Below are 25,323 nucleotides of genomic sequence, written 5' to 3'. Positions count from 1 at the left end.
CTTTTTGGAAAACAAAGTTGTCTGCTAGGTTTGTTAGTTAGCTTCCTTCTCTTCTATCCTGTTGTGATGGAACATAGAGATAGACCTTTCTGGCTACTTGAATATTAAGATGTTAATCAAAAAGAGATGCTTCTTATTGTCCAATTGTCTCCTTTCTCTCTTCCTCTAGACTGGGGAAAGAAATCTCCTACAGATGATTCCCTGCTTTCATTTAAACAATCAGCAGAAGTAAGAAGATGACAGCGTCCATCAAGAGGCAGCAAAAGGAACTGTCTTCTGATCACTTCGTCTTTCCCCAAGTGAGGGATTTCACTTTTTGTCATTTTTTTTGTTGCTGATGGAACTCAGTTCCAGCTTGTGAACAATGGGTTCCCCAGCAGGAAGAAGTGAGAAGCTAAAGAAATGGCAACAATCCACTGATGAGCCAGGATGATGTGGTTGGTTGCAAATCCAGGCTTTCTTTTACACAGAGAATCTACTCCCTGAATAACCAGTCTGGATATTGTCTTTTTTTTTAGTTTTTAATTTAAAAAAAATTTTTTTTTAATGAAAATTTCAAATCAATGCGTGAACAGTGTGGTACCTGGGTACCATATATTCCAATCCAAATGAAAATAATCAGATTAAACATAATTATTACATTCAATCAACATATATTTCTAATGACAATACACATTTATATTAGGTTGCAATCAGAGGTGTGTTGCTGCCGGTTTGGGTGAACCTGTAGTAGCGGCAGCAGGAGGCTCCGCCTGGATGCTTCTGCACATATGCAGTAGCATCACGAATGCAGGGGAGCCCGCCTGAACCAGTAGTAAAAAAATTAGCAATCCACCTCTGGTTGCAATCTATCATTATTCAATTATTCCACATTTTCTCATGATTACTTTCATTTTATAAGATAAAAATGTATACATTAATATTCCTCTTATTTCTATCCCTTATTCTAGCTTTTAATCGTATCACTCTTTATTGAGAAACTTTTTCTTTCTTTCTTTCTAACTTCTAATCATGTCACCTGCCTAAAAAAAAGAGAGAGAAAGAAGAGAGAGAGAAAAGATGGTGGTGGGGGGGGGGGGAAGCAACTCAAAACAACAACAGAAAAGCGGAATCATCCACATCATCTTTTGCCCGCTTCATACTTTAATTGCTATGCTTTAAAAGAAAGAGAGGAAAAAGGAAAAGTGAATCAAAATAACAATAAACAATAAAATCAGCTAGTTATCGTCTCTCACCCACTTCAATACTTTAATTGCTATGCTTTTTTTTTTACTTGCCTCCCAAATTCCTCTCTTAAATCTCTGTCTATGTCTATTTCTTAGATGTCCAATCTAAGTATTCCTCCCACCTCTACACTCTTCCACTGCTTAATTTTTAAAATTTCTATCCAGGCCCCTGCCTCCATTTCAAACATAGCTTCCAATTTAATATGTTTCCCCCTGGTTTAATCCATTCAGCTGTCTGGATGTTGTCTTAACCCCATTTAATGTCTATGGACATTCTTCATCATGGTAATCCCAAAGATGCTTTTTCAAAAGGCAACTGGTCTTTGTTTTTTTCTTGAAGACGTTTTGCTTCTCATTCAAGAAGAGAAGAAGCTTCTTGGATGAAAAGTGAAACATCTTCAAGGAAAAACGAAGAAAGTCCAGTTGCTTTTTGAAAAAGCACCTTTGGGACAACCGTGACGGAGAATGTCCATAGACATTAAATGAGGTTAAGACAACATCCAGACATCACTTATTTTAATCTGTTAGGTGCTTAACAAAGCTACCATTGGCGGACTGCCATTTATAAATGGCAGGCAATATGGCACCCAATAAGACATGGGTGAATTCTCAGGATCTTTTGAACATTCTGCTCTCTTTCCTGTTCCGAAGAATTTGTACCGCATACCTATATTAGCTACGTCCACGTAATAAGGGTCTGCCACACTACTCCCCATCTCATTCATTGCCTTTAGAGTAAAATTATATGTCGTCCAAAGCGATGTGTGCTTTTTATCAAAGTAACAGGAGTTGGAACCCGCTGTTGTGTAGTCCGGGCATTCAAAATATTTTTTATCTCTGAAAAATGCAAGTAGGAAAAAAAAAGGGAAACACGTCAATAAGTTGTCCTAAGGGAAAGATAAGAGCCAACTTATGTAGAGATACAAAATTATATAACAATCCATTTAGAGCAGGGGTGGAGAATGATGGCCCTTTTATGACTTGTGGACTTCAACTCCCAGAATTCCTGAGTCAGCTATGCTATGCTGGCTCAGGAATTCTGGGAGTTGAAGTCCACAAGTCATAAAGGCACCATGGTTCCCCACCTCTGGGGAATTCTGGGAGTTGAAGTCAACAAGTCATAAAGGCACCATGGCTCCCCACCTGATTGAAAAGATGATTTATAACTTTTACCTTTCTCTGTTATAGAGCAGCGTATAGTTTTTTGGGAGACTTCCCTCAGAGCTCGCCTTCCACCAACAAGTAAAGGTTTCTTTCTCGGGAGAGCGACATCCTATAAAGACTGGCTTCCCCGGAGGCTGGTCTGTAAGGAAAGGACCCTTGTATTTAGTCACTGTGCCTCATTTAGGCAGCCTACAACTATTTGTTGAGCGATTGTTACGACACCACTGAAAAAAGTGGCTTATGACCAACCCTCACACTTACGACTGTTACAACATTCTCACAATAATGTGATCAAAATTTGGGCCTTCAGCAAGTGGTAGGTATGTATGAAGGCTGTGGATCCCAGGGTTGAGTGGTCACCATTTGCGAACTTCCCAGCCAGCTCCCAACAAGCAAAATCTGTCACGCTGGGGCTCAGGACTCCAAACAACACCCCGGAGTTCGGGGGAGCTGGTAGAGTTTTTAAGGAAGATTTAGGTTAATCTCAGAGTTTCAAGTAACACCCCTAATGAAAGACATCTCCGAGGCTTGAATTTCCTCAAAGTTCTATTTTATTACAGATGTCATATTGGCACATCTGGGAAAACTCGAATCTGAAGGTTTCCAGGTTCCCTCCCCCCTCAAGTGAAAGTTCAAGTCCCTGCCCAGCATCCATCACATGATCCAATCAGGCACCATCCAAAACTGGAGATGCCTCCCAGTCACACCATTGCGGCTGCAGGGCAAGGTGGCCTTGACTCTCTGAGAAAAGAATGTTATTTAGTCTACATATCTCCCATACGCCATATAATCCCCCCTCCCATTTTCCCACAGCAGAAATGTGTCAGGCCTGAAGGCCCAATGTAAAAGATGGCTTTCAGGCCTGACAAAATCAACGGGCGAAGCCAGATTTACTTAAACAACATGTGATTTAACAAGAGCAATGATTGTCTTAACAACTTTAATAAAACTAGGTTTTATTAAATATACTTGCATGCAATGCAGAAGTCTATCCTTAAATATTACTTCGGTGAATTTTCAGCTCTACGTTTTTGTCAAATACCAAGCTTTTGATTTTCCATGGCAGAAAAATTTCAAGAGACTGACTCACCACGATGGAAGTGGATGTATCGTTCTGGGCTCCAGAGACTCCTTTCACCACGATCTGTTATACACCGAACCTGAGCTGTGTATTTCATTCCTGGATGCAACTGAGATATTTTATACTGCAACTGCTGTCCCACAAAGTAATTCTGCAGAGGGGTAAAGATAATGGAAACTGTGAAAAATGTGGCATGTCCAAGTTTTAAAAAGTTGTGACCCAAATAATATGAGTACATCAAGAATATATGGGTAATTTGAACCTGTATTATCTAGTCTAGGTTGACCTTGAAATGGATTGGATTATAAATCTGATCAACTTATTCTAACATGGCCAATAACCTTATTAGTGTGTACAGTTTTATGGGGGAAAAAACAACAGTGGGAAGAGATCATCTATAGCTTTAAATATTCTTATCTTTTAGATCTGATTAAACAAATTCTTACAAATACACATATGAAACATTTCCAGATATAAAATATTTCCAGATATTTCCAGCACTTTCCTAAGAAAATGGGCTCATAACAAGAATCATATAATCAGTTACAGGTTTGTTTAGGTTTGATGCCAACAAAGACACAGACTCACTTGGAATCATTCCCACCCACTCATATCATAAATAAATACTCAAGATAAAACCTTTCCAGTACAGTCATAGTTAAAATATATACTTTTATGGCTGTAACAGTCATGGTTAATATACATATACATACACACACACATTTACATACACACATATATACATATCGTGTTTTCATGAAAATAAGACAGGGTCTTATTTTCTTTTGACCCTCGTAATAAGCAGTTGGCCTTATTTTCAGGGAGGTCTTATTATTTTTGATACATGTGTGTGTGTGTGTGTATACACACACACACAATATGACTGTTACCGACATGCATACATACACATCGTTTGTGTGTAAGTATGTCAGTAACAGTCATAGTTAAAATATATCTTTAACAAAATCAATTAAAATAAAGATTATAAAATTACCCAGCAATGCAAGCCAGTACAACAATTTAACCCTGAAATGGAAACAGACCTTAAAACTGGGCTCAAGAATAAAGAGGCAAGCAATGCAACTAAGCAGAAGTCATGAGTGCCACATTTGGAAACCTGGCTACAGTGGGCCATCTTCTTTCTTGCAAAGACGATGTTAGAATAGAATAGAATAGAATAACAGAGTTGGAAGGGACCTTGGAGGTCTTCTAGTCAAACCCCCTGCCTAGAGAGGAAACCCTATTCCATTTCAGACAAATGGCTATCCAACATCTTAAAAACTTCCAGTGTTGGAGCATTCACAACTTCTGGAGGCAAGTTGTTCCACTGATTAATTGTTCTAACTGTCAGGAAATTTCTCCTCAGTTCTAAATTGCTTCTCTCCTTGATTAGTTTCCACCCATTGCTTCTTGTTCTACCCTCAGGTGCCTTGGAGAATAGTTTGACTCCCTCTTCTTTGTGGCAACCCCTGAGATATTGGAACACTTCTATCATGTCTCCCCTAGTCCTTCTTTCTATTAAACTAGACATACCCAGTTCCTGCAACCGTTCTTCATGTTTTAGCCTCCAGTCCCCTAATAATCATTGTTGCTCTTTTCTGCACTCTTTCTATTTTTCTATGTTGGGGGCGGAAAACCCTGAGGTTGGTGTGGCAAGAGTTGGTAAATACCAATGACTTTCTGCCTAACTGAGCTGCTCTGACTGATGAAGCTGTTCGGATGAGCAGCGAAACGTCTCAAACCAACACAAATTTTTTTACTCCAGGTGCCGTGATTCAACTTTCAGACACTCTTGCAAAGACATTTCTGTGCTGGGTTAGGCAGGAGAAAAGCCAACGCTGACTGTTTTCTGACAACCATCCAATATTATTTCTGGGATAAATCATTGCATCTGTCTCATAGCTCACGCTGAATAATTCTTCTTCTTCTTTTTTTTTTGGGTCCTTGTTCAAGAAAAATGTTTCTCAATTTAATGCGCCTTCTGGTATTTTATTTGGAGAGACGTCTGTTTACTTGGGATTCTCGGAAACATTGTTCATCTGCTTATTTGTCGTCGAATGGGCTTATAATGTTAGGTGCTCACCAAGCAGGTAGATTCTACCCTTATATTGATTACTGCCTCTTGGAAATTTATAAAGAGAAGAATTGGAATTTTCTAACGCTATCTATTGCTATTTTTGATGAAGGGTGGGAGAAGTGATTGTGAGAGATTGCAGTCCTAGAACTGCATGTAGCCTTTTGTTAACCTTATATAGCCTTTAGTAGAATATAATATATTATAATATAATATAATTATAGTATAGTATAGTATAATAATAGAATAGAATAGAATAGAACAGTGTTTTTCAACCTTTTTTGTGCAAAGGCACACTTTTTTCATGAAAAAAAATCACGAGGCACACCACCATTAGAAAATGTTAAAAAAAATTAACTCTGTGCCTATATTGACTATACATAAAGTGTTTTTCCCACGGCACACCTTACACTATGTCACGGCACACTAGTGTGCCGCGGCACAGTGGTTGAAAAACACTGGAATAGAATAATATAATATAATACAATACAATACAATACAATATAATAAATATAATATAATATAATATAGTATAGTATAGCATAATATAATAATAGAAGAGAAGAGAAGAGAATGGAATGCAATAGAATAGAAGAGAAATATGGAATGGAACAGAATGGAACATAACAGAATAGAAATATGGAATGGAATGGAATAAAATAGAATTCTTTATTGGCCAATTGTGATTGGACACACAAGGAATTTGTCTTCGGTGCATCTGCTCTCAGTGTACATAAAGAAAAATAAAATAGAATACATTCATCAAGAATCATAAGTTATAACACTTAGTGATAGTCATAGGTTACTATTAAGCAATCAAATCATACTAGGAAACAAATACAATAATATAAATTGTAAAAATACAAGCAACATGGTCATAAGTGGGATGAGACAGGTAGTAGGAAGGATAAGAAAAATAATAGTAATACAGTCTTAGTAAATAATTTGACAGTGTTGTGGGAATTAGTTGTTTAGCAGAGTGATGGCATTTGGGAAAAATCTAACTTCAATAGCCTTCAGCAACAGATCATTTCATAAGACAAAGACCACCATATTCTACTGAACTTTACCAATAAATATTAGAAGAGAATATCTGTAGCTCTGTGTTGAACGGTGGACTCTGAGCTTGGTTGTTCATTTGCAGACATTTCATTACCACATTGGGTAATACCCTCAGTGCTAAAAGAGAGTGGGATTTCCTCTCTGTCTATATTCAATAGCTTGCCCTGGCAAAGGTGATACTGACAATTTGCTTTATCCTTGATAGTTCCTTGATTAGGCTTCGGATCATAAAAATACTGGACACAGTACTGGACAATATTGTGCTCTATTCAGAGGTGGAGTTTTACCGGTCCACACCGGTTCGGATGAACCGGTAGTGGTAATTTGGCCTGGGTCTCAGAACGGCAGTGACCCTGGCTGGCCATGCCCCTAAACTGGTTCCCCAGTCTCCATCGCCATTGCCGGCATGGAAGCACGCACGAAGCAAACCAGCACCGGTGCCGGTACGAACCTACCCCTGGCTCTATTCCCGAGCTTTCCAGCTGCATCATGGTCTGGAAACGAATGAAATCCATGTTTCACTGAGAAGAGTTAGACCACCCTAAAGACCAATTAATCCTCAGATGTCAGCGATGGAGATCAGTTCCTGGAAGGCTGTCTGACAGCAAGCCAGGTGACTTGTCCACCTAGCCCACTGGTGTCAAACTCGTTTTCATTGAGGGCCCATCAGGGCTGTGTTTGACCCATCCGAGGGCTGGGGTGGGCATAGCTGGGGTGGGCATGGCCAGATCGATATCATTCGTGTCATGGGCACCTGTGGTGGCCTGAGCACTCTACCAGCAAAAAACGGTTCCACCACAAAACCGCGTTCAACTAAAGCGCGCTCGACAAAACCGCGTAGCTGACGTCATCACAGTGCGACGAAAAAAGCACGCTGCGAACGCTAAAGCTAAAATTAACCCCTAAACCTAACCCCCCTAAACCTAATCCTAAACCTAACCCTAAACCTAACCCTTAACCTAACCCTAAACCTAACCCTAAACCTAACCCTTAACCTAACGCTAAACCTAACGCTAAGCCTTAACCTAACCCTAAACCTAACCCTAACGCTTAACCTAACCCTAACCCTAACCCTAACCCTTAACCTAACCCTAAACCTAACCCTAAACCTAACCCTTACCTTAACGTGAATCGGCTTGCTTTCAAAGCGCTATTTAAAGCGCCCTTTTTTCTCCGCGGTCGCTGTTGTCGCCCTGCTGATGACGTCAGCGACGCGGTTTAATCGGGCGCGCTTTAGTGGAGCACGGTTTTGTCATGCCACGCAAGAAACAGGCTCCCGAGCTCCATTTTCAGCTGTGGTAGCTTCCTACAACCCTCTGCCAGTGAAAAGTGACCTCTCAAGGGCCACCTGCAGCCTGCTCGAGCTCCATTTTCAATGGCAGAGGCACCGTGGGCTGGCCCGTCATTGTCTTCAGGACAGCACCATTGGCCAGATCTAAGCACCCCATTGGTCAGGATCTGGCCCCCAGACCTTGAGTTGGACAACCCTTACCTAGCCAATATTGCCGGTCTATTGACTACTGGGCTAGTCAGTTTCAGGTGAGGTACTCTGTTCCCTGATTCCATTACCTTAAGAAGCTGGTCTCTGAGTCTTCGGCATGCCAATTATGTATTCTGCCCTGCAGCCCAGTCCTTCCTACCTCCCTGAATTTTTCTTACATACAGGTGTTTGAATGTCAAGACATGTAAAGAGTCAAACATTACTGTGGTTTAAGCACACTCTCTGAGTTGAGGAAATTTATTTATTTATCAAATTTATGATGACAGCTGCCCTTTCTTTTTCTTTTTTCTTTGCTAACATCACTAGGAAAGCTATGCAACTTTCTTACCTCCCATTCTTTTCCTTCTGCAGACTTCAGTCGCAATTCATAATTGCATCGTGCTGAATCATTCACCCGTAGGGATGGTGACCATTTTGTCCACACATACATTATTCCATTTATCATTTTGATTTCCAAAGAGAGATTCGTGGGAGGGTTTGGCTTAACTAGGCAAAAGAAAATTCAGGTGTGAGTATTTTTACTGCTCTTGCCAAGAATTCCTCCTTTTACATTTCTGCATGTCAGCCTTTCTCCACGTCTGGGAATTGAGTCCTATCTGGAAGGTACCACAGTGACGTGATAAGAGCCATGGTGGCGCAGTGGTTAGAGTGCAGTACTGCAGGCTACTTCTGCTGATCACTGGCTGCCAGCAATTTGACAGATCAAATCTCACCAGGCTTAAGGTTGACTCAGCCTTCCATCCTTCCAAGGTCGATAAAATGAGGACCCAGATTATTGGGGGCAATAGGCTGACTCTGTAAACCGCTTAGAGAGAGCTGTAAAAGCACTATGAAGTGGTATATAAGTCTAAGTGCTATTGCTATCAAGCTCCAATAGTTCCAAAACAAAAGATGTCAGGTGCATAATGAGAAAGACTAGTAGTTTACCTAAGCCAATATTATCCATCTTTCCAGCATTTCATTTTAAGAATCTGGATACCCGACAACTCTTTTAACTAAGATATCACGAATCAAATCTGGGTCTTAAAGCCTAGGAAACTTTCATATGTGTCATAGATCTTGTGACTGAGATAATCTCAGTCCGCTATTATTTTTCTTCTTGATTTTCAACAGAACTGATGACATACTGCTAGCCTCTTCTGCCTACATTGAGATTAGCTTTGAGAAGACCTGCCATCTTCTCTCTTTCTAATTTTGGAACAAAATAAAAGCTTGAGTTTCACCTGGCTTCTGCTCTTACCCATTTCTTTTACGTCCACATAATGGGGGTCAGATAAATTACTTCCTGCGTCATTGGTAGCTTTTACACTGATGTTGTATGATTGCCACAGCCTGGTGATTCTTTGATTAAAGTAACAGGAATTGGGCCCAGCAGATAAGTAATCTGGACATTCATGGATCTCTTCTTCACTGAAATATAAGCATATAACACAGAAATGTTTATATTTATCATATATATTAATCTAAACATGTGTATTAATAGTAGAATTATATGGATTGAAGAACTGGCACGAATATGATTAGAAACACCCTCAATGTATAAATGATCGTGATTGATACTATAACTGTATAAGGAGATATTGAATAATGGAAGAATGAAGGATGGAACTTATGAAGGTGGAAAATACATCTTTGAATATTATAGCGAAATGAAAGGGGGAGAGTTAAAATAGGGGTAGAAAATAGTGGGGAAAAATAATAACTATATATTAATATGTTAAGATATACAAAAGGACAGAAAGATGGTTTAGAAATGAAGGGTGATAATAAAAGGCATGTATAAATAATATGAAATAACGGAAATGACATGTAATATTTAGGAATAATAAGACTATGTTTATGTGTACTGAAATGTATGTTACCCAGTTACCATACCATTCACACATTGATATGTGTAAAGAATATAAAAAATTAAAATTTGGTTGAAAAACAAAAGAAATGTTTATATTTGTCAAAAATAAATAAGCATATCCTTAAATTACTAAAAAGCAGTATAACATTAACATTACTGTTGTAAGCACACAACATGGTATAAAACTTAGCTGATATCCTTAGGAATGAATTAAGATAAGAGCTCTGCTGGTCACTTAAATACCATTCAAACATAGTAAATCAACAAATCTGGTAGTTTCCAGATCTGTTGGGAAGCTAACTGGAAATTCCAAGAACAACAATCTTAACATATAAAGAGGGACCAGGCCTATAGCTTTTGCAACTTCATTTACCACAGTTCATTTAGTAACTGTTCGAAATTACAATGGTTCGGGGGAAAGTAATTTATGACCATGTTTCACACTTATGACCATTGCAGCATTCCCACAGTCACGTGAACAAATTCAGATGCTTGGTAACTGACTCATATTTATGACGGTTGCATCGTCCTGGGGTCATGCAATTCCCTTTTGCGACCTTCTGGAAAGTCAACCCACTGGGAAATCCATATTCACTCAACAGCTGTGTTACTAAGTTAGCAACTACAATGATTCACTTAACACCCGTAGCAAGAAAAATCATAAAAGAGGGCACAATTCACTTAACAACTGTCTCATTTGGCAACACAAATTTGGGCTCAATTGTGGTCGTAAGTTGAAGACTATATGTACAACAGTCATTTGTCCCTCACCCTAACCTTGAGTCTACCACATCTGGATGGTAACAATCCACATGGTCAATTAGTTCTTTCAGTTGCCCTGTACATCTGAGTAGAAAACATTTGGATCCAATGAACATTATTTCACCTATAGGACTTATCAGTGCTTTGTTGAGTTTTTACAAGCTTATGCTTCAGTCTTCAGGGTTGGTATCTAGCCACTTTATCTTGTGTTGGCCTTTTGTTTCTAATTGCCTTCCATTTTTTTCAAGCCACACAGTGTTCTCTAACCACTCTTGCTTTTTCATTATGTTTCTAAAAGATTTAAACCAGCTTTATGAATAGTGCTTCAAAAGAGAAGTCTAGTATTAATTCACCTGTTATTGAATGACTTATTCTTCTAACGGTCTAAAGCAGTGATGGCTAACCTTTTCTGGAGCGAGTGCCCAAATCCAAATCCCCCAAATGCAATGTGTGTGCACTCCCCATATGCTCCCTGCTGCCCTGTGCACGTATGTATGACCCCATGCACATGTGCCCTGCACATGCGTGGCAGAGACCCAACGACAAGCTGGCCAGCAAGAGGTGCACATTCATGCGTGATGGAGCTGAACTAGGATGACATCTCGCATGCCCACAGAGAGGGCACTGTGTGCCAATTGTGGCATGTGTGCCATAGGCAAGGAGCCGAGGTGGCGCAGTGGTTAAATGCAGCACTGCAGGCTACTTCAGCTGACTGCAGTTCTGCAGTTCGGCTGTTCAAATCTCCCCGGCTCAGGGTTGACTCAGCCTTCCATCCTTCCGAGGTGGGTAAAATGAGGACCCGGATTGTTGTTGGGGGCAATATGCTGACTCTGTAAACCACTTAGAGAGGGCTGAAAGCCCTACGAAGCGGTCTATAAGTCTAACCATTGCTACCATTGCTATAGGTTCACCATCACAGATCTAAAGTATTGTAACAATTTTCCTCAAACATCACATCCAGGCATCCATTTTTCTTCCTTTCAGATGATCTATTATTTACAGCTATAAAAGTAGGAGCTATGCCCTTGTGTAAATTATGCCTGTGGTTATGTTCAAGTAATCATAGTTTAAAAAACTTAGAGGGGTGTTTACAGGCATTATATTACTTTATACATGATAATCTTATTCTTAAGGTGTATCTACCTCTATTGAACCTATGTGAAGAACAAAGTACATAAAAGTTATTATTCCCATATATTTTCTATATATTACTTTCTCATATATTCTTACCCAATGGTGTTGTAGAGCAGAGTATAATTTGTAGGAAGACCCCCATCTGAATTACGTTCCCATCGGCAAGTAAATGTTTCATTTCCTTGGGACAGGCAACTTACTATTCTAGGTTTCCCAGGAGGAGATTGTCCTGAAGAATTGGAATAATGAAATCAGTTATAGTTAGCAGAGTGATTACAAGCCTAGATTACGGGCTTGAATTTGCCTTGGTTGCCACCATGTTCATAATACAGGGCGGGGCATAACCTTTTCCTAGGGGGTCACAGCAACACTTGTAATAACAACACAAATAATTCATACACCATTCGAAAGCCCATCAAAAACTGAGTTTATTGACACGATTTAATAGTCAGTATGACCACCATTAGCCCTTCGAACAGCATTCAAACGAGGTGGATAAGAACACAACAAATCTTCAAACAGTTCCGTTCGATTTTCCAGATTTTTCAACACAGTTTCCAAATTCATTCTCAAAGTTTCAACCGAATATCGATTTTGACCTTGCTCCTGAATCATCAGAGCTTCCACTTCATCCTTAATTATGGCCCCAATGTTCTCTGCCGGATTGAGATCTGGCGAATTTCCCGGCCAGACGTCATTGCCCCAAAATTCGACATTGTTTTCCTTTAACAATTGCTGAGTCGCATTTGCACGCATGCAAGGAGCTTTGTCATGAAGAAAGACAGCCTCACCAACCACCAAGACATTGTCTGGATCACTGAGAAATGGAATGACATTCTCCAATAAAATTTTCTCACGGAAATAACTGCCATCCCAGGATTCCCCTTTATCCTTCAAAACCCAATGCAGTTTCTTGGCTGTGAAAATGACGAAAATCCCGATGCAAGTCGGATTGCGAACGATTTGTCGATATCGTTCATGTTTGGCGATGTCGTCGACGTCTTTAGCCCAAATTCGATCGTTCTGGAAATTCGGTTTTCGAATGGCATAAACGAAGAATTCGTCAGATGGCGCCAAATGAAGAAAATCTTCCTCGGTCCATTCAGACAACCAATCGCACAACCAAAGCCGATCTTGAACATGTGTTTGAGTTTTCAATGGTTTGCAAATGACGTGGAATGGCTTCAAACCTTCTCGTTCTCGATATCGGCTGATTGTCCTTTGATCAACTCGTTTTCCACGAATTTGAAGGATTTCTTGGGCCACTTTTCGGTTTCCTTTTCGTTGTTTGCGACTGCCAGTTGCAATGATGGCTTTGCTTTCTTGGGACAGTTGCAGAGGACGCCCTTCTCCAAATTTTGTGAAACATTCTTGGGCTGTTTTGTTCCAATTATCAGTAACCCAATCCGGATGACGTTTCAATTTGTTTGCAATCCATTTTCGATTGATAAACGTCGCTCCAGCATCGCGAGCCTCTCGAAAGGCAATGCATTTTATTCTGTCAATGATCCTTTGTTCTTCCGAATCGAATTTTCCAGCCATTCTTAAAGCAAATTTAACATTTAATAGCTCATTCAATTCAGTTTTTTATGGGCTTTAAAATGAGGTGTCGCGGAAGTTGTAAACTGCTGTCGATCTTGCTGTGACCCCCTAGGAAAAGGTTATGCCCCGCCCTGTAGTTTATTTCTACCCTGATTTTCTCTCCCCCAAAACCAATAACATCCTACAGAAATGAGTATCACACTGCTAAAATACAAATATAAACGAGTACTAAAGCTATAATAAAACTGGAGTCTCAAATTCAATATTTATGGAGGGGGAACATAATTAAAACCAAGACTTGGTAAAGATTAAATCAAGGAAGAAAGAGATCATCCTACATTTTAGCCAATGGTATGCATATATATTGCAAGTAATGAACAGTTATTACCATATAACACATTGCGATCAAACCGGTCAGTCCTAGAGGAGATCAACCCTGACTGTTCTTTAGAAGGCCAGATCCTGAAGATGAAACTCAAATATTTTGGCCATCAAATAAGAAGGAAGGACTCACTGGAGAAGAGCCTAATGTTGGGAAAGATTGAGGTCAAAAGAAGAAGGGGATGACAGAGAATGAGGTGGCTGGATGGAGTCACTGAAGCAGTAGGCATGATCTTAAATGGACTCCAGAGAATTGTAGAGGACAAGAAGGCCTGGAGGAATATTGTCCATGAGGTCATGCTGGGTCAGACATGACTTTGCAACTAACAACAACGCCTCAAATCTTATGGCTGTTAAAGAACCGGACTTTGTCATGGTCCAGGCCTCAGACTCTGACATTGAAGAAGCTACTCCAGCTGAACCAGTAGAATATTAGCCTCAGGAGATACCAAGGCAGAAATCACTTGAGACTGATCAAACTCTGAAGCAATCAGATAACATGATACAATCTCCAACACATGGCAAGTAGAGTGGAAACCAGAACAAAGATGCTCAATCTTTCTTCTTGCCAAGCAGGGGGAAACTCTTAATTAAAGACAGCTTTTTGCAGCCTGATTTAATGGCAGCCCCACCCAAGTTTCTCTGTTTGATCTCCTGGTGTGATGTATGATTTCTGTGAATCCTGCTTATGAAACTGGCTGTCTGAACATTGGACTGGATTTTGACTACACTTCTGTGTATTGCGATTGAAGGTGAATCTACCCAAGCACGTGACCCAACAAATGCGCGCATGACAATAGCGTGCTGACAAAACCGCGGTGAGAGAACCGCAATGTCATAAACGTGCCCACAACAACACGCCGACAAAACCGCGCCCACAAAAACACAATTTAAGTTAAGGTAAGGGTTAAGGTTAGGGTTAGGTTCAGGGTTAAGTTTAGGTTTAGGTTTAGGGTTATAAGGTTGTTATTAGTTGTTTATTGAAGGCGTGCTTTTGTCGGCGTGCTGTTGTCGGCGCGCTTCTGCATGCATTCGTTGGCGTGATTTTGACCTCGCAGTTTTCTTGCCGTGGTTTTGGCGGCGCGCTTTTGTTGAGCGCACATTTGTCGGTGAACCATCCAAGCAACCATCTTTGCCCAGACAAATGGTTGATTTACATTTCTTCCCTTGTTATCTGCTCAGCCTCGATCTGATCCAGGCTGAGAGCCTTCTCAAGTTAGCCTTTGAGAATATTCATATCTGAAGACAGAGCATCAGAAAAACAGACGTATGTATGTAGGAGAGCTTGGCTCTGTCAAGAAATAAAGAGATAAACGATTCTGCAGTATCCTGGTGAAAGAAGCCACTTCTCAACTTGGAAATATCACTGGAACAAAATCAGTTCATGAATGATAGTATGGCTTTTCTCTTAGAATTCCTACCCTGTTTCCCTGAAAATAAGACCTCCCCAAATAATAAACCCAATTGGGCTTTGGAGCGCATGCGCTAAAATAAGCCGTCCCCTGAAAATTAGTCCTCCCTGAAAATATTGCAACAGAGCAGCAGCCATGAGGTAACCACGCTCACTTGCCTCCTGCACCTCAAAAATAATAAGACCTTGGATTTTGGATTTTATTAGTATTTATAGGCCGCCCTTTTCCCTGAGGGGACTCAGGGCGGCTTACATAAAATAAGGAAGGGAGGGTACAGACAATAGACACAAACAATACATAGAAGTAAAATAGTAAGCAACATTCATTCATCATTCGGGTGGGGACAAATTAGCTTTATCCCCAGGCCTGACGGGCTAGCCAGGTCTTAAGGGCTGTGCGGAAGGTCTGGACGGTGGTGAGGGTACGAATCTCCAAAGGGTCGGAGCTACTACTGAAAAGGCTCTCCTCCGTGTAGTTGCCAGTCGGCACTGACTGGCAGATGGAACTCGGAGGAGGCCTAATCTATGCGATCTAATTGGTCGCAGGGAGGTAATTGGCAGGAGGCGGTCTCTCAAGTACGCAGATCCACTACCATGGAGGGCTTTATGAGTGACAAGTAGCACCTTGAAGCGCACCCGGAGATCAACAGGTAGCCAGCGCAGCTCGCGGAGGATAGGTGTTATGTGGGCGAACCGAGGTGCACCCACAATCACTCGCGCGGCCGCGTTCTGGACTAGCTGAAGTCGCCGGATGCTCTTCAAGGGCAGCCCCATGTAGAGCACATTGCAGTATTCCAGCCTAGAGGTCACAAGGGCCCGAGTGACTGTTGTGAGGGCCTCCCGGTTCAGGTAGGGTCGCAACTGGCGCACCAGGCGAACCTGGGCAAATGCCCCCCTGGTCACAGCCGTCAAATGGTGGTCGAAAGTCAGCTGTGGATCCAGGAGGACTCCCAAGAACATAAGACCAAGCGCTTAATTCAGAGGTCAAAAGAAAATAAGACACTGTCTTGTTTTGGGGAAAACATGGTAGCTGCAAAGACCATACATGGAATTGACTCATTTTATCTTCTGACTGTCTTTCTCTCCTTTTTGTACATTGCCTTCCGTGAGTCAACTTGGATTATTGGAATGTTGAGATAAATCTATTAGATTTACTATAACCTTAGCCCAGATAAGCTTTCCAGTCTGTGAGGCTAATGCAAAGACCCATGTCTTGTGAAACTTCAGATGAAATGGCTACCAAGACCAAAGTGTGCCAATCACCAAATGTTTTAAATCTATCCTGGCAAATATGGCATATATGACACAAACCAGTTTCAGCAATGCATATTTCAAGCTCTGGCAATAAAAGAGAAGGTGGCAGCACAACTTTGCTGTGACAAATTAGGAATAGTCAGTGTAAAAAAGCACAGCTGCTGCTTTCTCAGTGGACTAGACTGTTATGATATATAACAGATGGACCAGCAGACATTAGAACAACAATTGCCAAATTCTTATTGCAGTTGCCAAGGCTATTTTTCCAGCTGCCTGGCTTTTCCAGTTATACAACAACAGATAAAGAGTATTTTGTTGTCTTACTTTAGTATTTTGCCAGATTTCTTTTTTCTAAATTTTAAGTTTTTCCTAATCAGATGCTTTTCAGCTGTGCTGGACAATAAATCACCATCTCTCAACAGCGTGGCTTCCCAATCAAATGGGGAATTCATGCAAGTAGACTTTAGTTTTTGAACATATGCTAAATTTAGATAACATTCCTTTCTTTTACTCATAAAGTTTAATTTATGTGTTGTTTGTTAACTGTTATGCCAATAGTTGAATGGCACATATGTATGCATGTACAAAGTAAGCTAAAGATATGAAAGAAATTTACATTTAAACATTCTAAAAACGTTTAAAGGTAGTCCTGTTTTATTGTAGATAATTTTTGCTAACATTTCACGATAATAGCAATAGCACTTAGACTTAGGCTTTGCAGTGCTTTACAGCCCTCTCTAAGTGGTTTACAGAGTCAGCATATTGCCCCCAGCAATCTGGCTTCTCATCCATAATCCAGATTACTAGTAATAGTTTAAATTTCTCACTTTTTCCATGGGGCTCTATGTTAAAATGAGATCTATATCCAAACTCATCCTCTTGGGGCCTATAAATACCATTTCAGTTCCATGATTTTGAAAGAAAAGATAATTAAGATGATTCTATGACCCTGTTTCCCATCTTTTTATTGATGATACTGAAATGTTATTTTTCCCTCTAGTCTCAATCCATGTAGCTACCCAAAGGAAGGCGGGGGGGAAATATTTATTTAGTGTTTATTGTTGTTCCTTCTTGTCATAGTGCTATGCCCAAAGCAAACAATGTCTGAAAAAAGGAAAGCAGTACCATGTTTCCCCAAAAATAAGAAAAGGACTTATTTTCTTTTGACCCATTAAATAAGCACTCGGCCCTATTTTTGGGGAGGTCTTATTATTTTTGAGGTGCAGAGGTGGCGAGGGTGGTCACCTCATGGCTGCTGCTGCATTGCAATATTTTTGAGGAGGGCTTATTTTTGGGGAAGGGCTTATTTTAGCACATGCACTCAAAAGCCCAATTGGGCTTATTATCCGGGGAGGTCTTATTTTAGGGAAAACAGGGTAGAAGACCATTGCTTAAAACATGGACATTAGCAAGCATCTAATCGTAGCTAAGGGTGGTATGACCAAAAGTCAGAAATGATGGATGCCACAACCAACACCTGGTTGCCAACTTTCTAGACAATTTTTTTTTTTGTTAAAGCAACTTTAGTTTTTTGGTGCTTCGAAGCTATACAATAATATTAGAACAACATTGACAGCACAGCATGAAATATGGTAACAAATAAAAACACAATAAAAAAGCAATAAAAAAGCAGTAACAGGAAGAAGACTTTAAAAGGTTCTATGAAATACTTGCATTTAACATTGTACAGTCAATTAACTTATTAACATGTTAAAAATACCAGAATTAAAATGATTTGACATTACAAAAACTAATAATAATGCCAGGAATACCTTATTGGGATAGGATATTTCAGAAGTAAGGAGATGGCATGAAAAGATTGTCCAAAGTAAGTACTTATTGCATTTCTGCATAAGACAGTATCTATTTAGGTATTTATTAATATTTGTATGCCGCCCTTTTCCCTGGGGGGACTCAGGGCGGCTCACAGTTCAAGGGAAGGTGGGTGACAAACCAAGTTACATATAGGACAATACATCGTTAAAAGCACAACATTCATACTATTCGGGTACGGTGAAGGTCTTTAGCCCCAGGCCTGTCGGGACAGCCAGGTTTTAAGGGCTATGCGGAAGGTCTGGAGGGTGGTGAGGGTACGAATCTCCACGGGGAGTTCGTTCCATAGGGTCGGAGCTGCCACAGAGAAGGCTCTCCTCCGCGTAGTTGCCAGTCGACATTGACTGGCTGATGGAACTCGGAGGAGGCCTAATCTGTGGAATCTAATTGGTCGAGTGGAGGTAATTGGCAGAAGGCGGTCTCTCAAGTACCCAGATCCAATACCATGAAGGGCTTTGTAGGTGACAACGCGTGGTCTCTGAGATTATTTAGGACAAGGGTGTCAAACGGGATTTCTTTGAGGACCGGATCAGCATTGTGGTTCTCCTTCACAGGCCTGCAGGGATTGGGGTGGGGAGACAGGATGGATGTCTCCTGCAGCACCCTGCCGGCCAAAATGGGGCATGGGGAGAATGTCGTCCCGTTCCCCCCACCACCAATGTCTCATTTTCAGCCTCTATGGCCTTCTGCAGCACTCTGCTGGCTAAAAATATGCTGTGTGGAGGTCCGTTTTTGGCTGGAAGAGTGCTGCTACAGGCTGTGGAGGCTGAAAATGGGCTATGTGAGGGGCCTCCATGCAGCCTGTTTTTGGCCAGCAGAGAATTTCAGGAGGCCGTGGAGGCCAAAAATGGCCAGTCCTTTGATATTTGCAGGCCAGGCCCATGGTCCAGATTTAAGCAATCTATGGTCCGGATGCGGCCCGCGGGCTTTGAGTTTGACACCCCTGATTTAGGAAGTCTTTCTCAATCTTGGCAACCTTAAGATATGTGGACCTCAATTCCCAGAACTACCCAGTGTTGGTTGAGGAATTCTGGGAGTTGAAGTCCAACCATCGTGAAGCAACCAAGTTTGAGAAACAGGAGATTGGCAGTGTTGATGACTCAGTTACAGTTTCTATGGAACAGATTGAGCTTTCTTCAGTGGGGTAGCAGACTTTAAGGTGGAATGATACCAACTGAATGCTAGAAATAAAAGTTAAACATTAAGAACTATTAACAGTAGAGGCAGTTATCACGTATACTAAATTATTTCAAAATTGTAATAATAATGGGGAAGAAAGACTCACCATCAACAAGCCATACATTAAGATACGGTAACAGAACAAATGCTTCTAATATTGATTGCCACAGCTTCATGCCTGGGCCCACTTTCACCTCCAGGAAGAAATTGGAATTCACTGGGAAATGAGATAAGACATAATTGTTTATAACACATATCCAGAACAGAATAACAGAGTTGGAAGGGACCTTGGAGGTCTTCGAATCCATGTAAAATATTCAAGGGGTCATATTTTCAAAGAATTCTTTTATGATAATTTAAAGGATTGATTAAGCATTTGGCAAAGTTTTAAATGAGATTTCAATAGAAAACATGGCATGATATGGGCTGAACTATCTACCACTAGCTGGACACAGACCTGATTGAACAATTATACCCACTGAGTCCCCCCCCCACTAGTTTCATATCTCACTTTATGGAACTGTCAAGCAGTCACTATAAACTGCTGAACTTATTTATAAATAATTAATATATGGCGTTAGAAGATATGTTTATCAAATCTGTGTATTGTGGGGAAACAGACATTTTAGAGGCCACTATCAAGATACAGAAGGACATTGATAAGTTGGAGCAAAATAGAACAGAATAGAACAGAACAGGATAGATAGGATAGGATACTGCAGAATAGAGTAGAGTAGAATGGAATGGAATAGAATACTGCAGAGTAGAATAAAATAGAATATAATAGAATAAGACAGGGCAGGACATAGATAGGATTCTGCAGAGTAGAGTAGAATAGAATACTTGAGAGTAAAGTAGAGTAGAGTAGAGTAGAATAGAATAGAATAGAATAGCAGAGATGGAGGTCTTCTACAGTAGTCTTGGTTCAGGCAGGAAACCCTATAATCATTTCAGACAAATAGCTGTCCAATTGCTTCTTAAAAACTTGAATTCCAGCAGAAACAAATGCAGAATCCTTCATTTGAGTAGGGAAAAAACATTAAAGGTATGAGCATATAGGATGTGGGAGATGCCAAAAGCACATCTGCAAAGGATTCTAATTAGGGAAGGAATTAGAACAGAAATACATATGATGGAAAAAGCTTAGCGGACATCTGAAAGCAGCAAAAAGAGATATTTTTTGCAGTTCTCCATCACATTTGTGGTAGGGAATATGAAAGGCATTAGACACATACCTTCTAGGCCCAACATACATAGCAACAGAAAGCAATTCTTCTCCAGTTTCTGAAGATGGTAGACTTCAGAGATTTGTGTTTACTCCTAATCTTCTCTAGTTTAGCATACACATCTTTTTTCAAAAGATTCTCGCCTTTCTTTACACAGCAAAGATTGGAGTTCCTCAAAGCAGCTATAAAACTGGTTTGACTTCAATTGTTATATCAAATTACTGTATTATAGCAATGGGCAAACATACTGAATCTCTACACATGAATCTTGTAAACTAGGCTGTTTGGTTCTGGTGCAGGTTAATGCATGCAACAGCTTCATTTCAGCATTTTTTTTAATGGTGAGAACAAATAAAATCTTCTTGCAAGGAAACATTTTTCCATTTAAATTGTTTTAATTAGAAGGAGGCTAATCTGACAAGAGAAATAAACAGGAGCACAGAGTTCTGATGATTGAATGTATGTTTGAATGTTTATTTCATTTATATGCCGCTCTTTTCCCCCCGAAGGGGGATTCAGGGCGGCTCACAACTCAAACCAGGGAAGGGGGATACAGACAAATTAACAACAACACAAAACAATACATGATTTAAAAACACGCAACAATCATACCATTCGAGATAGGGGCAACGGTTCTTTAGCCCCAGGCCTGTCGGAACAGCCAGGTTTTAAGGGCTTTGCGGAAGGCCTGGAGGGTGGTGAGGGTGTGAATCTCCACGGGGAGTTCGTTCCAGAGGGATTATATTTATCTTCATATTAGGTTTTTCCAAACTTGATATTCACTCTGTAATTATTTTTTAAAAGTGCACTTTCCCAAATTGTTTTTCTTTTATCTGAGCAGAGACTTTAGTTTTCAGTTGCTAATTAGTTCTTTGCTTTCAAATTTGCATATCTGTTTCTGAACATTTTGTTAGACCTTTTCCAACATAGTTTCTGTCCCATCTTTCAGTGTTTTAAATAATAATTTTGTTTTTTAAATTGTGTCTCAATTCTTTTTAAATCACTTTCCTGGTTTAAAATAAATCCCATTTAAAAGGAATAACTTAAGTCCTCTATGCTTATACTTCCGGCTAATCCTTTTTTATTCCTTCCCCAAATTTGCCAGTTCTTTCCTATCATCGACCTGGATTAGACATTACATAAGCCATGAAATACTTAAATATAATCTGTTAAATAACCCAATGTTAGCTGGTCACACATTAGATTAAACCATTCAATAAAATGTTCATATTTTAATAGATCCATACCAGAGGTGGTATTCAGCAGATTCTGACCAGTTCTGGAGAACCAGTAGTGGAAATTTTGAAATGGTAAATACAACATCTGACTTGCCCCCCCGCCCCCATTTATTCTCTGCCTTCAGCTGATTGGGAGGAAATTGGGATTTTGGAGTATTCTTCCCCTGGAGTGGGGAGGGAATGGAGATTTTACAGTATCCTTCCCCTGCCACACCCACCAAGCCATGCCATGCCCACCAAGCCACACCCACAGAACCGGTAGTAAAAAAATTTGAATCCCACCACTGATCCATAGTGCACACTTAACTAAAAGTTGACACATCACAATGTATAAATCTACCCATTATGTCCCTTCACGTTTAAGTCATGACACATAAAAGGCCAGGATTTCAAACACATGGTTGTGGTGCCATCTTGACCTTTCTAACTCACCTTGAGGATACCTCTGGGTAGTGCAAGATTTGCCTCATCTTACTCAGTCACTAGAATATCATTGATTTCTGATGGCTCCTTTTGTTAAACTTTATTTGGATGTTTAGAATTCAGGCAAATAGAAAGTCTATTCATTTAGACCAGGGGTGTCAAACTCACGGCCCAGGGGCTGGATCTGGCCCGTGGGTTACTTAGATCTGGCCTGCAGAGCCACCCTGGAAACAGCGAAGGGCTGGCCCGTGGTGCCTCTACCAGTGAAAATGCAGCTCAGCTCAGGCTACCACAGCCACCCCCGACACAAGGGATGTTGAGCTGGTCATGCTCACCCTAGCCACGCCTCCCTGCCCGAGGTCAAACAGAACCCTGATGCGGCCCTCAATGAAATCAATTTTGACACCCCTGAGTTAGACTGAATGACTGATTTTGTGCCATCAAGTCATTGTTGACTGCTAGAGATCACATAGATATATTTTCTCTGTGACTACTGATCCTTCAGTTTCTCCTCTGGTGTCCCCATCATCATTATAACTGAGACCGTCCATCTTGCCATAGGTGATTGTCTTCTTCTCTTTCCTCCCACCTTTGCAGATTAGAACCTCTGCCAGAGAACTGTGTCTCTCTATAATGTGCTATATGATGAGCTTGGTCCTTTGTGTTTCAAATGAGAAGGGTTGATTTGTTTGATGATTCCTTTATTTGTTTTCTTGGCTGTCTGCGGCATTCTCACGAGAAAACACCAATTTTCAAGAGCTCTTTCAATACTTCCTATCTTACTTCAAAATCCAACTTTCCTTTCCATAAAGTCTCATATGAGATATCATTGATAGCATGATTCTGATATTTGTAGATGGGAACTCATCCTGACCTTTGAATAACTTTTCAAAAGTCTTCATGGCTGCTCTATCAATGCTAGTCTGCAGAATACTTTCTGAATGCTTGTTGATGGTTGATCCTAAAAGGAAGAAGCTATTAACTGCTATGACATCTTCATTGTCAGTAAATGTTTATTCAGGTAGAAGAAGTAATCACAATTGTTAATGATTGTCAATCTTTTTCTATGGAACAATGCAACTGTTTTGTAGTCTAGTGTTGGGAGAAAATGAAACTGGGGCCATCAAACTGGTAAAGCCTGCTTGGGTTGCTTCTTGTTTCCTTAATAAACAACACGTTTGATAAAATACATGCCAACCATTATGCTCACCGAAATAAATCTGATGCAGCTTCTCCAGTCTTTGTTCATTGGCAGGAAGCAGTGACAACTGGTAGGAAATTGGGCACATTTATCAGAGAAAGGACACACAAAACAGAAATATTGGCAAGAAGGCAACTGAGGAATCATGGCTTCTCATTCCTGAAAACAAAATGAATCAAAGTCAGTCAAATGTTTTGTAATCCAAGACATTAAGACATAGTCGAACCAAATGATCTTGGCTCTAGAATCAAAACACTTTGCAATCGCTTCTCTCTCTCTCTATGGGGCATTCATAATAAAGTAAAAACAAATCAATTGATTTACTCTCCTTTTGCTTTACCTACCGTAGTAACAGGGCTGTTCCAATCTAGCTTATAGCTCAGGAATTTCTTCCTGGATTTCCATAAATGTGCCATTAAGGACCTTGCTTAGATCTTTTTCAGACCAGCCAAATCAGCTACATGCTGCAAGAATTTTTCAAAATCATCTTCAGGCTGAACGTTAATATAATATTTATGTTTTTAAAAAGTGGGGGAGAAGAAGGGGACAGGTGGGCACTCATCCAATTTCAAAAATGTAAGTAACTTTAGCATTGAAAAATACACTTTAAATATGCAGGACAGTGGTAGATTAGTAGTCAGCCTTCAGATGTTGCCAGTTCTAGTCAACTTGGGTGTGTTTGTGTGAAAGAAAATGGAAGCTGCAGTCCAACATGTGGAAAAGTAAGTGGTGTCCAATTGTTCTGAAGATTTTCTTGTTGGAAGTGTGCTTGGGCTCTGCTAGGCAGTAGAAAATTATGCAAATGATGATAACATGAGACGTAATGAAAGCCAATGTCTTATAGCAATTAAAGTGCTGGAGAGTGGGGAACGTATAGGAAGTAATCCATCTTCAGGCCCAGAAGTTCATCTGTGGATTTGAGCTGCTCACTCTCCTAGTTCAACCTTCCACACTGGTTGTGGTTGATAGGAAAAAACAGGAGGGAGGACTATGTATGCGACGGTGAGCTCCTAAATAAAAGCTCCAATATAAACCTAATGAACCAGAGGTTGTATTCAGCAGGTTCTGATCAGTTCTGGAAAACCAGTAGTGGAAATTTTAAGTAGTTCGGAGAACGGGTAAATACCACCTCTGACTGGCTCAATCCCCATCTATTCTCTGCCTTCTCAAGTCCCAGTTGATCGGGAGGAAATGGGGATTTTGCAGTATCCTTCCCCTACCACGCCCACCAAGCCACGCCCACCAAGCCACACCCCAGTAGTAAAAAAATTGACTCCCACCACTGTAATGAACCAAAAACAATAAACTCACAAAGAACTAGAATAAAGATTCAGCCTACATTATGATGATTGAAAATATTTGTAGGAAAGAAGTCTATACGATTTCCTTCTGAGGACCAAAACACCTGGTTGCAATTCTATGGTTTTCTTAAGGAATTGTGCAGCCATCCAAAATATTTACTTGGAGTGTTTTCAAGTAAACTAGTTTCAGAAAGCGTTTGCCTTAGTCAAATAAAGAATGCTGCAGCAGACTCAACAATCACACGGCCAATTATTTTGCCACATGTTCTTTCATTTTCTGTAGTTTGTTTTCCTCTTCTGTCAAGATAAACGTAATTTCTCCTAAATGAGAATTGGATAAAATAAATACGATGCTTTACATGGAAATGATTCCATAATTTCCCTTATGTGAGGGTCAGATAAAATAGTTTTTATTGAAATGATTCAGCAGGGCTATTTTCTTTCAGAAAACCAGAAATTCGTGCTTAAGGGTAAACTT

At 40.3% G+C, this 25,323-nt stretch overlaps 1 protein-coding gene across 3 annotated transcripts in view; it reads right to left on the bottom strand.

Moving 5' to 3' along the window:
- Positions 1–25,323, bottom strand: part of PRLR (prolactin receptor) — a 100,073-nt gene that overhangs the window by 10,901 nt on the left and 63,849 nt on the right. For all 3 annotated transcript variants that reach the window (XM_032214761.1, XM_032214760.1, XM_032214759.1), the window contains 8 exons: positions 23,554–23,703; positions 19,563–19,673; positions 11,953–12,085; positions 9,349–9,518; positions 8,437–8,594; positions 3,481–3,622; positions 2,400–2,529; positions 1,894–2,063 (listed from right to left, as the gene is read on the bottom strand). In XM_032214761.1, coding sequence (XP_032070652.1) covers positions 1,894–2,063; positions 2,400–2,529; positions 3,481–3,622; positions 8,437–8,594; positions 9,349–9,518; positions 11,953–12,085; positions 19,563–19,673; positions 23,554–23,632 — 1,093 coding nt within the window. In that variant the 5' untranslated portion in view covers positions 23,633–23,703. The remainder of the gene's footprint in view (positions 1–1,893; positions 2,064–2,399; positions 2,530–3,480; positions 3,623–8,436; positions 8,595–9,348; positions 9,519–11,952; positions 12,086–19,562; positions 19,674–23,553; positions 23,704–25,323) is intronic.

Source organism: Thamnophis elegans, chromosome 3, assembly GCF_009769535.1.
Source record: "Thamnophis elegans isolate rThaEle1 chromosome 3, rThaEle1.pri, whole genome shotgun sequence".
In the NCBI taxonomy this organism is placed as follows: domain Eukaryota; kingdom Metazoa; phylum Chordata; class Lepidosauria; order Squamata; family Colubridae; genus Thamnophis; species Thamnophis elegans.
This window is presented reverse-complemented; position numbering and strand designations above follow the sequence as displayed.